Consider the following 13,141-nt stretch of genomic DNA (forward strand, 5'->3'; position numbering starts at 1 on the left):
TCCACAAACTCGGTCAGTACCCTGCATCTTTGGGTACCATAGAGAATAAAAGGATATTTAAATTGTAAAGATCTATTTAACTTATAAAAAAGCTCATTTTTACATTTACATCACATTTTGCTAATTCAGGAAACATGATTATTTCTTGACAGTGATCTAAATGTGAAATAATCCAATTTAACAAGTCCATTTTAATCTCTTTACATTTAATTGTGATTTCCCAGCAGTATAAATGAAATGAGTTTTTGTATTTGATAGCATAAAACTAAAAATAATTTGGCCTCACTTTAATTTTCTATTCCTGTTTTAAGGTGATCTGGGTGTTACTGGCTCTGGTCCTTGGAATCTTAAATCAATAGAAATTGATGAGGCCAGATGAAGAATTCAGGCAGCACAAGGGAGTGAAAACAAAAACAGGCGCCCTTGCTCACTTTCCCAGAGGAGGGCGGGCAGGTTCCTTAAGTGGGGTGAGGGTTAGGGGCGGATCCGTAGGTGGGGCTGGAGGGGTGGCTTAGGTCGTCTGCCCACCCCCTTGGTGGTGCTGTGTGCAGGGATCATGCATGGGTACCCTGCTTTTCCTCTTGGCACCTCAGAGATGACAGTTGATTTGTGGCCTTTTTGTATCTAATTGTTCGTAATTTGCCCCAAATGTGCATGCATGCAGTTATTTTTAGTCCCTTATAATTTCTTTGTATTCTTTTGCTGGAGATGTTTGTCCAGGTGCAAGCACTGCAGTGAAGGGTACCAGGTCCCCCACTGTCTCATAAGGTTACTAAAGAGCATGAGATAGGCAACTGTGTTTGTCCCCTTCTATACAGTTCGGAAAAGTCAACATCACTACATATAACTGTACTGGGGAGGCATAAAAATGGTACAGATGATCTCTCCTGTAGGCTTTAATAAATGGTTCAAAAAACCATTTTATCAAATAGTGTATTAGAAGCTGAATGTTTTAGCTTGACTAATGATTAATATGTGTGACTCTGGTTATATTAATACAGTGCAAAAAAGCCCTGCTGCACATACGATCATAGTAACAATAACAATTCCTTGATGATGACTTAAGGTTTTGGAAGGTACTGAGAATTTGAAGAATATTCTTATGGAAAGACTAAAACTTTTGTGAAAGTTGATAACATTTTTATGTTCTATTTTTTGAGGGTTTTTTTTGGCGGGGGGAGAAGGGAAGTCATTTTAAATCTTATTTTCTTTGTTTAGTTACCTGACTGAGCGTTTAATTCCAATATCTCTATGGGGGACATTTCTGAGGACTTTGATCTTTTCTTTTCGGAAATTTGAGATTATTTGGTTACTGTTTCTTTTACTCTTAGTCAAAAGCAATCATAACTAATAAAATACATTAGGGAGTCTTATTATCTCGCTCATATATCACAGTACTATTCAAATAGTGGTTCGTAAACTAGTGTTCATTAAGCACTTTTACTCCCAAGGTAGGTACTCCTAAGATACGCCAGAAATCGAAAGTAAGCATGTCTTTTACAGCAATTTGACATTTTCTACCCATCCAGTCTGGGGAAGTCTCATCAACAGGGTGTTGTGGAACTTGCATGTTGAGTAGATGGTGCGAATACCCACCACTTTTACCCACAGATGTGAGGACTCTTTGGATAGTAGGTTCAGTGATCAAGGGAGAATTTCTAAAATAATTAGTCTCTAACTTTTGCAATTTCAAAAAGTATGACTAATCATAGTCAGTCCTCTGAAATATATCAGGAGACAGCTAAAAGCTCTAGGTCAATATGCCTAACACAAGCACATAAAGACCCATTTGCCTTCAATTCACTTTCCCATCAATTATTTTCCTCTGGGTGGCCTGTACCTTTTACTTTCTATTCATTTGGCATTAAATGCTTTAAATTTATCTAAGAGTATGTCTGACTGACGTTTGTATTTCTAAGCTCTATTTCTGAAATATGTAATGTTTTATGAGTGCTGGGGTTCCTTCGTCTTTTGCAGAGTTTGTCTACCTAGTCTACTTAAACATCTATCTTCATAATTTTATATGATTCATAATGAATACTTATGTACTTATGTAATTTGTAACATTTATTACTAGATTTGTCAAATTGTTTCTACATCTTTATTCTGTGTTTACATGTATTGTATCATGAATTCATTAATAATTGTTTGCAGTTATTTTCCTAAGTGCCTTTTAAGATGAAAATATTCAATGTGATGTTAACTGTTAAAAAAAAGAAACTCTTGAATATATCAATCCTACTTGAAAATAACTTGTATTTTATATTAAAGTTAGGCCAACTCTGAATTATATTCCTGTAATAGCTCAGTGCAGCTGCTAACTTAAAAATACATTTGCTCTATATCCTAATGGATACAGATTATAAGAAGCAGACCTTGCTGTAACCAATAGCAATAAAAAATGATGTTTTATGTTTATAATCTGTTTTGCTGGATATTTTCCCATTGCCCCTCCAGATCTACCTTCCATCCTTCTCCACTTTGCCCTGAACCTTCTGGCTTCTAGTTTGGTTTAGCAAATGGGAAGCACAGGTAGATGACTGGAGTGGAGTGCAGGAAGGCTCCTTCTTAGCAGGCAGCCTCAGATCGGTTGCATCTCTCCACCAAAGGCCAAAGATTTTTATTAAGCACCACTCTCCTACAGCTGTTCTTTCTGGGTCTCTGTTCCCCTTAGTCCCGAGAGTAGTGACAGTTCACCCTCTTCTTGCCTACCCCTGAGGATGGCACCATCTTGGGTTTTTTTAAACTATATATTTTTTTCTTGAATAACTCTGCCCACATCTTTGGAAAGTCTCTTTATTCAGTTACCCCATTTGAGGGTGCTGTTTCCTGCCAGAACCTTGACTCATCAGTTTTAAAAATTGGCTATCTTAAAAAATGAAATGAAAAATAATTCAATGTAAGTATGACTATCCAATTACTTCATTACGTGTTTGATACTCTGCTAAATACAGGTAGTATGTCCTAGTTTTGGTCATACTCATAAATGTGCTCAGATATACTTCAAGAGGGAAATAAATCTGGATGTGAAAGCAAGCAGAGGAAGCGTAATCTAAATGGCAAAAAACAGACATAAAAAGTACTTTACCATGCTTTCTCTTTTTTTTTAAAGTTACTTGTAATCTAATGATTATCACAAGCACTTAGGTAAAGCTTCCCATATACCAGGTTCTTTTCTAACCGATCTACATACATTGAGCTATTTATTTCTTCCCACAACTCTATAAGGAGGTACTATTCCCATTGTACAAGTGAGGAGACAGTCACAGTTAAGTAAATCAGTTAGTCTGGTTATATTCTCTTAACTACTATGCTGTGCTGTTCTTTCAGTGGTTTTGCTGATAAAACTGTTAAGTATAATAAAGACTGAATATTATATGAAAGGATAAGTTTATAATAGTAACATCATAGAAATAACATGGACTTTCAGTTCAAAGTTGGGTTTGACTCCTAGGTCTGACAGTTTAAATTCTTCCTTAATATAATTTTGCCTTTAAGCTTGATTTTTTTTTTGTTGCCACCCTTTTCCCCATAAATCATGAATTTGTGTGACGTGCATTATTTGGTACTGTGAGTGCATTTGTATTCTAATATAAAATTTAATATTTCTCTTTAGGTTTACGATCTGTGAACATGCCTGCTAACAAATCATCTGTGATTAATAAATATGGAGTAGTATCTTCCTCTTATGAAAAATCAAAGTAAGTTTGAAAAAAATTTCATATTGTTAAAGTAGTAGACCCATATATATTGTAGAATTTAGAAGGTTACAGAAAATTGAACAGTAAAAAATAATCACTCATAGTTCGATATCTAAGAATAAAAATGTTAAGGTTTACTATTTTATAAATAAATAGCTTTGGAATGATTTTTTGTAATGATTATTTGTAAAGATCATATATTTATAAAATTTTGAATTCTATACTTTTTAAACTAAGCATTTTTTCTATAATCAGTGTTTTTTTAAAATTAGTTAATTAATTTTTGGCTGCGTTGGGTCTTTGTTGCTGTGCGTGGGCTTTTCCTAGTTGCGGTGAGCGGGGGCTACTCTATGTTGCAGTGCGTGCGCATCTCTTGCAGTGGCTTCTCTTGTTGTGGAGCACGGGCTCTAGGCACGTGGGCTTCAGTAGTTGTGGTGCATGGGCTTAGTGGTTCCAAGGCATGTGGGATCTTCCCAGATCAGGGCTCAAACCCGTGTCCCCTGCATTGGCATTGGCAGGGGACATTGGCATTCTTAACCACTGCGCCACCAGGGAAGTCCCTATAATCATAGTCTCTCTTTTTTTAAAAATTAATTAATTAATTTTAAACTTTTTTATTGGAGTATAATTGCTTTACAATGGTGTGTTAGTTTCTGCTTTATAACAAAGTGAATCAGTTATACACATACATGTGTTCCCATATCTCTTCCCTCTTGCATCTCCCTCCCTCCCACCCTCCCTCTCCCACCCCTCTAGGTGGTCACAAAGCACAGAGCTGATCTCCCTGTGCTATGCGGCTGCTTCCCACTAGCTATCTATTTTAGGTTTGGTAGTGTATATATGTCCATGCCACTCTCTCACTTTGTCACAGCTTACCCTTCCCCCTCCCCATATCCTCAAGTCCATTCTCTAGTAGGTCTGTGTCTTTATTCCTGTCTTACCCCTAGGTTCTTCATGACATTTTTTTCTTAAATTCCATATATATGTGTTAGCGTACGGTATTTGTCTTTCTCTTTCTGACTTACTTCACTCTGTATGACAGACTCTAGGTCCATCCACCTCACTACAAATAACTCAATTTCGTTTCTTTTTATGGCTGAGTAATATTCCATTGTATACATGTGCCACATCTTCTTTATCCATTCATCCGATGATGGACACTTAGGTTGTTTCCATCTCCTGGCTGTTGTAAATAGAGCTGCAATGAACATTTTGGTACATGACTCTTTTTCAATTATGGTTTTCTCAGGGTATATGCCCAGTAGTGGAATTGCTGGGTCATATGGTAGTTCTATTTGTAGTTTTTTAAGGAACCTCCATACTGTTCTCCATAGTGGCTGTACCATTTTACATTCCCTCCAACAGTGTAGGATGGTTCCCTTTTCTCCACACCCTCTCCAGCATTTATTGTTTGTAGATTTTAAATCATAGTCTTTTAATTTGCCATAATAATCCATGAAATGCATGAGAGAAAGTATTCAATAACTACTGAATTGTGAAGCATTTTAGTTATTTCTAAGTGCTTGTCTATTTCAAATTAAACCACGATAGAATATTTTTCTGCATTTCAAATTATTTCCTTGGGATAAAGTTTCTGAAATTAAGTTACTAGATCAAAGTTTGTTGATAATTTAAAAATTGATTGTGATTTTAAGAAATTTTTACAAACTTAAAGAACATGATAGAATACATAATAAAACTTATGTGTTGACATATTGTTATGTTTGATTCAAATATTTTTCTTTAATAAAGAATAGATCAGCAGATAAACTTGAAGCTCTTTGACCACATGTCCTTCCAATTATAGTAATTGTGGCATATATTATTTCCATTCATTTTTGTACTTTAACATACAAGAATGTAAAATTGCATTTTCCTGGGCTTCCCTGGTGGTGCAGTGGTTAAGAATCCGCCTACCAAAGCAGGTGACATGGGTTTGAGCCCTGGTCCGGGAAGATCGCACATGCTGCAGAGCAGCTAAGCCCGTGCGCCACAACTACTGAGCCTGCGCTCTAGAGCCCGCGAGCCACAGCTACTGAAGCCTGCTTGCCTAGAGCCCGTGCTCCGCAACAAGAGAAGCCACCGCAATGAGAAGCCTGTGCACCGCAATGAAAAGTAGCCCCTGCTCGCCGCAACTAGAGAAAGGCTGCGCGCCGCAACGAAGACCCAACGCAACCAAAAAATGATAATAATAACTAAAAAAGTTGTATTTTCCAGTCTGTTTCCTAAAGTACATAACTAGGAATGGAATTGTTGTATATGCCATTTAGTAAACAGAACTTATTAGTTCTGTCTAATGATTAGTCATTTTTGTATTTTGGTTATAAAATCTGTCTCTACCACAAGATCATGTAGATATTGTTATACATCATTTTTAAAAAAATCTTACTGTTTTATCTTTAATACATATGGAAATGATTTTTGTTAGTGGTGTTAAGCGCAGGTCCAGTTTCCCTTTTTTTAATGTACATACGAGCTTGATCAACGCCATGTATTGAAAAGAACATCCTTCTTCACTATTTCTCTAGTACAACAGTTATGTAAATCAAGTGTCCACATATAGTGGGTATGTTTCTGGGCTCTCTTTTCTGTTTCACTGGCCTCCCTTTTTACTATTAATACCACACTACTTTAATGACTGTCACTTAGTGATAACATTTAATAGTCAACATAGATTTTTCCAAGTTTCTTCTTCTTCAGTGATATCCTGCATATTCTATTTAAAAATTAAAAAATAATTTATTGAGGTGTAGTTGACTGCAATATTAGTTTCAGGTGTAGAACATAGTGATTCAAAATTTTTAGAGATTATACTGCTTTTAAAGTTTTTTTATTTATATTCCCTGTGCTGTACAATATATCCTGGTAGCTTATTTATTTTATACATAGTAGTTTGTATGTCTTAATCCCCTACCTCTATCTTGCCCCTACCTCCTTTCTTCTCCTCACTAGTAATCTCTAGTTTGTTCTCTATATCTGTGAGTCTGTTTCTGTTTTGTTACGTTTATGTTTGTTTTATTTTTTATTCTCCAAATATAAGTGATAACATACAGTATTTGTCTCTCTCTGACTTATTTCACTAAGCATAATAACCTCCAGGTTCATCCGTGTTGCAAACAGCAATGTTTCATTAATTTTTATGGCTGAGTAGTAGTCCATTATATGTATATACCACATATTCTTTATCCATTCATCTATTGATGAACACTTAGGTTGCTTTCATATCTTGGTTGTTGTAAATGCTGCCAGTGAACATTGAGATGAATGTATCTTTTCAAATTAGTATTTTGGGGGAATTCCCTGGTGATCCAGTGGTTAGGACTCTGCGCTTTCACTGTCAAAGGTGTGGTTCCGTCCCTGGTTGGGGAACTAAGATCCCACAAGCCGCGTGGGTTGGCTAAAAAAAAAAAAAAACAAAACAAAAGAAAAACCAAACAATGCCAGAACAAGTCAGTGTTTTCATTTTCTTTAGATGTATACCTGGGAGTGGAATTGCTTGATCATGTGGTAGTTCTTCTTTTAGTTTTTTGAGGAACTTCCACATTGTTTTTCACAGTGACTGCACCAATTTACATTCCTACCAACATTGTACAAGGGTTTCCTTTTCTCCACATCCTCGCCAACATTTGTTATTTGTGGTCTTTTTGATGATAGACATTCAGACAAGTGTGAGGTGATACCTCATTGTAGTTTTGATCTGCATTTCTCTGATTAGGGCTATTAAGCATCTTTTCATGTGCCTGTTGGCCATCTGTATGTCTTCTTTGGAAAAATGTCTATTCAGGTCTTCTGCATATTTTTTAATCAAGATGTTTGGCTTTTTTGATATTGAGTTATATGAGCTGTTTATGTATTTTGGATATTAACCCTTTATCAGTCATATCATTTGCAAATATTTTCTCCTATTCAGTAGGTTGTTGTTTCTTTTTGTTGATGGTTTCCTTTGTTGGGCAAAAGTTTTTAAGTTTAATTAGGTTCCATTTGTTTATTTTTGCTTTTGTTTCCTTTGCCTTAGGAGAAATATCCAAAAAAATATTGCAACAATTTATGTTAAAGAGTTTTCTGCCTATGTTTTCTTCTAGGAGTTTTACAGTTTCCACTCTTACATTTAGGTCTTTAATCCATTTTGAATTAATTTTGTTTATGGTGTGAGAAAATGTTTAATTTCATTCTTTTATATGTGGCTGTCCAGTTTTCCCAGCATCACTTATTAAAGAGACTGTCTTTTCCCCATTGCGTGTTCTTGCCTCCTTTGTCATAGATTAGTTGGCCATAAGCGCATGGGATTATTTCTGGGTTCTCTATTCTTTTCCATTGATCTATGTGTCTGTTTTTGTGCCAATACCATGCTATTTTGATTACTGTAGATTTGTAGTTTTGTCTGTGAAGTCAGGCAGTGTGACACCTCCAGCTCTATTCTTCTTTCTCAAGATTGTTTTGGCTATTCAGGGTCTCTTGTATTTCCATACAAATTTTAAAATTATTTGTTCTAATGTGAAAATTGCCATTGGTATTTTGATATGGATTGCAATGAATCTGTAGATTGCCTTGGGTATTTTGGTCATTTTCACAATATTAATTCCTCTAATCCATAAACACAGTATATCTTTCTATCTGTGTCATCTTTAATTTCTTTCATCAGTGTCTTAGTTTTCCCAGTACAGGTCTTTTATCTTCTTAGTTAGATGTAAATTTTTATAGAGGTACTGTCTATCTTTTCTTAGATTTCTTTCTCTGTATTTGGTATTTGTGAGCCTTCTGTAAGTTTTATGCACATATTAAAAAAAATGTCTTCTCTAACTGCTGCCAGAAGAAAGACAATTGATTTTTGTGTATTGATTTTACATATGGAAATACTGCTAAATTCTCTCATTAATTCTAAACATGTTTATCTCAGTCTCAATTTAAAAAGAATAAACATTTCATGATTAAGCATGATCTTTTTTGAAACCTTATCTGACACTTAAATTGTATTTTGTGTGTTTTTTTTAATCTCATTAGACTTCATTACTATTTTAAGCAGTTAATTTTCCTTTATATTTTATTTATTGTTCATCACTTTCCTTGCTTTTCATTCTTTGTTACTTCTTAGATCGGGTTTTTCTTTTGCCCGATGTACAACTTTTTGTTTTGGCCGTGCTGCGCAGCATGTGGGGATCCTAGTTCCCCAACCAGGGATCAAACCTGTGCCCCCTGCAGTGGAAGCGTGGAGTCTTAACCACTGGACTGCCAGGGAAGCCCCAGATCTACAACTTTTTGAACTTTGCTTAGTGAGATTTCGTTGTTGAGAAAAATCTTAGTTTTTGTTAGTCTGAATATACCTTTATTTTATTCTTATTTTTGGAAGAAATTTAAAACTGAACATGGAATTGTCTTTGGTCTGTTATAACTTTTATTGTTTTTTCCCACCAGAACATTGATGATATCGTTCCACTAACAGCTTCCATTAGTGCTGTTGGGAAGTTAGCTGAAATTTTGATGCTATTTCTTTAAAGTTTAATCTGTTTTCCCCAACTTTGGGTGCTTTAAAAAATTTCTTATTCTCTTGTATTCTGCAATTTTACTATGTTGTGTTAGAATGTATTTTTTAAAATATTCTACTTGGATTTCTTGCACCTTTTGTATCTGTGGACTGTGTCTCTTGTCATTCCTGAAAAAATATCAGATATTGTTCCTTTAGATATTACCTTGACAACCCATTCTCTCTTTTCTTCTGAGACTGTTGATTGAATGTATATTAGACGATCTCATTTTATATTTCACATCTTTTATTTTGTCTCCATTTTCTATATTTTCGTCTCTACTGTATTTTGAATAATTTATTCTGATATGTGCTCTTTTCCCATGACTAACTCTCTCTTGTTACCAATTTATACATTGAATTTTAAAAACTATATCTTACATTTCTAGCAATTCATTTATTTTTCTTCAAATCTTCTATGTAGACTTATAGTTTCTGGTTGCCTGTACATACTTTTAGCATATTGTGGAAATAAGTATGATGGTTTTATAATTTGTGTTGATCCAGTGAATGGGGTATAAATCTATGTTGAGACTAATCTTCTCAGATATGTGTGTGTGTGTGTGTGTGTGTGTGTGTGTGTGTGTATTTTTTTTCTTTCTCTTTCCTTCTCTGTGGAGCAGCAAGGCGGCCTTTTCTACAGCTCCCTGAGGTTGGGAGAAGGGATAGCGATTTGTTCTGATTGCTCTTACCTCGGATATTTAGTCAATGTGGAGGGAGTCTCCTATAACTTTTCCCCACCTTGAAAATCCTGGATTTTTTTTTTCTTACTTTGCAGTCATTTAGAAAACACGCTTTGTTTTGTATCAGTGGCCTCTTGTATCAAGGTAAACCAGATTCTGCCCCTGGCATCAGCTGTTTGAGATGAAGCGGAGATCTTGATATCTTGCATGAAAAGACATTACGTTTGGTTTTTTAATGTGTTGCCTGAATTGTCATAGACCTTGTACTGTATTTGCTTCACTTATTCTTCTTAGAAACAAGAGCTTTGCAGGCTTAGTGTGGGTTCTGTTGGAGACGCATGTAGGGCTCCATGTAAATCCTTCAAGTGAGGTACTGAAGTCCACCCATTTCTGGACCAAAGGTTATTTTATATCTTTCTCACAGAAGCTGCTCTTGAGGGTTTTTGTTTTTTTTTTAATCTGGAGACTGTAGTCTTCAAAGCTTCCTGAAATGTCAAAGCCTGAAATTTTTCCTTTTTATTAATGTTTTTGACTTTTGTATTTAGTAAAATGTGCTCTACAAATGTGCTCTAAATATTTAAAATATTATATATTTATAGTATATATGTATATAATGATTTTGATATATATACATTTATAATACCATATAGCTCTATAGTGTGGGCTCTAAATTTGTGCTGTCAGAAGCAGGAAGAAACTTTTCTACACTCATATTTATATTCTTGTCATTTGTTTATTTGATCTGTGATCTGTAGTCTTTTTCAATTATCTGAATTACTATAATCTTTTAAGTGAAATTCTAATGGTTGAGACCTTGTAATTAAGTCTGTTAATTTTAACCTAGGACATCTGTACTTGTAGCATTTGGGTTGGCTACAAATGATTTAGCCAAAAATATGGTAATTTAGGAGCTGGGAGGCCATAACGAGCATGAACACATTCAGTATATATTGCAGTGTAATTTCCTTTAGGATGAATTGCCCCAAATGCGATATCAGCAGCTACTTATGAGATTATCTGTATAAAGTAAGTAGGATCTTGCAAGATCTTAGAAACCACAGTCCTCTTATACTTGTGCGTACAACACTGTCTTGGCTCAAATCTGTAAATGGCAGGATATGAGAAGAGGATTAATATTTTAATACTAGATTTGTGGTATACAAATTCAATTCAGTGAAGCTGGAAAAAAAAAAAAAGGAAAATGAGGCAAAAAGGCTTGATGTATTACCACCCTGATCACTAAATCACAACTTGCCTTAAAGAGACACAGCAGAGCCTTTTCCATACTTGACATTTGGAATTTATCAAGACAGATTTCAAGAAAAAACTCTCAAAATGGACCATAAAATGGAGACTCAAGGAGGGGTATTGATCTCCTCTGCTCCCTCCTGTCCAGTATTTTCCTTGGTCAAGATTCACCCCAGAGGTGCTCACTCATCCATACTTCCAAGTTGTGTCACCCAGCCCTTGCTACTCCAAATGTGCAAGGGGAGGGGCAGCTCAGTGTTTGGGGGCATGAAGGTTATGCAGGCATCAAGTCAGTCTGAGACTCTGCACAATGTTTATGTCCAGTGCAGCCACTAATCATGAAGGTCTTCATTTGGGGGAATGTTTTCAGACATCAGATTTTTCTTACCTCTAAACTCAACTCAGTGTCAGTTATTCATAGCTTAATCTAGAGGAAAAAGTAGAGTCATTGCCCAAGTGTTCTATAATAGTTATTCAGTCTTTAGTCTTCCATTGTCCTGGGAAACATGTTTTCCTACAATTATCCTTTTATGTTTTAAAAACTCTTTAGATCTGGGATGTTTTCAAGTCTGCTTCTCACCATGCTGCACCCCCAACACATTCACCAAAGCACTAAACTTTTCATTAGCTATGGAAGGAGGCACATCATATCCCAAATGTTGTCCATTACCCCCTTTATCCTCATAGAAAGCTGATGTTGTCAGGATCACAAAAAAGTGATGCTCTAATGAAATGAGTCTTTCCTCCATGGCCTGCCATTTGTTTCAAAAAGGATATCATTGAAAGTTAGTCCCATAGAGCACCAATGATGATGATCTGAGGAACTATCAGTCAGTACTTAATGAGTGGCAATTTGTGCTAGTATTTCAGTCTATTTATGATAAACTATGATCACCAATGCAAAGACTGCTAATTGTCCCTTCTCCCATACCAATTTTCTCCTTTTGTATTAATAGAAGTTGTATTTGGACACATGAGCAACCATTAAAGAATACAGTTCTCAGCTTCCGTTGCTTCTAGATGTGGTCATGGGTATAATCCTGGCCAATGATGTATTAGCAGAAGTGATATGTACCACTGGCATTTTGTGCCCTTTTAAAAGGAGTAGTATGTTTTCCTGTTCCTCTCCATGTCTCTTCCTTTTAGTTGGAATGAGGATGTGATTGCAGCAGCTGGAGCAGACATCTTAGACCATGAAATGAAAGTTGAGAATAGCAGAGTAACCAGGTATAAAATGTCAGATACCAATATCCTGGAACTGCCATATCAAGCCTGGATTGCTTATCTTGGTCTTCCACATGAAAGAGAAATGAAGGTCTATCTTGATTAATTTATCATAATCTTGTCCTTCTAATAGCAGTTAAACTGGTTTCCTCACCCTTGAAATAAATGTTTCTGGGTGTTTTTTGAGGTGAATCTTCTAGAATGAAGCCTCCAAGCAGTGCTCCATAGCTTTGGTTATCACATCAGCTTTATTCTGTTGCCAGATGACTCATTTACTATGCAACTGACTAAGAATTAATTTGTTTTTAAGCCTTGATCCAGTTGGATGAGTAGGGAAGGGTTGGCTATAATGGCCCACATCCTAGGGGATTGTTCCAAAACATAGTGAAAGGATGATTATTCCCTTGCTCATGTACAGTACTGAAATTATTGTTTTTCTTATTAATATTCCTCCACTGACCCTGCTGTGTTCACTCAGACTTGCTGACCCCACTTCCTAACATCTCTATCTCCACCTGAGCCAGCTGATTCTTAGGGTTCTCTGGCAGACACCCAAGTTACAGAAGGCGAACAAGTGCTGCCAGGTTCTACTCCATTTCCTTCTTGGAGATACTGCTACCCTTACAATTTTGGTGAGATCTTCCCCAAGAAGGAGTGTCCTTGATTTCATCAAACCATTCTTTGTGGAATTAGAGGAAGATGAACCCATTTTCAACTTCTCTTTGAATAGACAAAGTTCGAAATTCTTCTCTAAGCAAAGGAAT

At 35.9% G+C, this 13,141-nt stretch overlaps 1 protein-coding gene across 1 annotated transcript in view; it reads left to right on the forward strand.

Moving 5' to 3' along the window:
• Window positions 1-3,633: 3,633 nt before the first annotated feature.
• The window catches only part of TMEM232 (transmembrane protein 232), a gene marked incomplete at its 5' end in the record, with an annotated part of 240,883 nt that continues 231,375 nt past the window's right edge, over window positions 3,634-13,141 (forward strand). Inside the window, 1 exon segment of the mRNA XM_082621232.1 lies at window positions 3,634-3,701. Coding sequence (XP_082477358.1) covers window positions 3,634-3,701 — 68 coding nt within the window.

Source organism: Mesoplodon mirus, assembly GCF_964341445.2.
Source record: "Mesoplodon mirus genome assembly, chromosome: 5".
NCBI lineage: Eukaryota > Metazoa > Chordata > Mammalia > Artiodactyla > Ziphiidae > Mesoplodon > Mesoplodon mirus.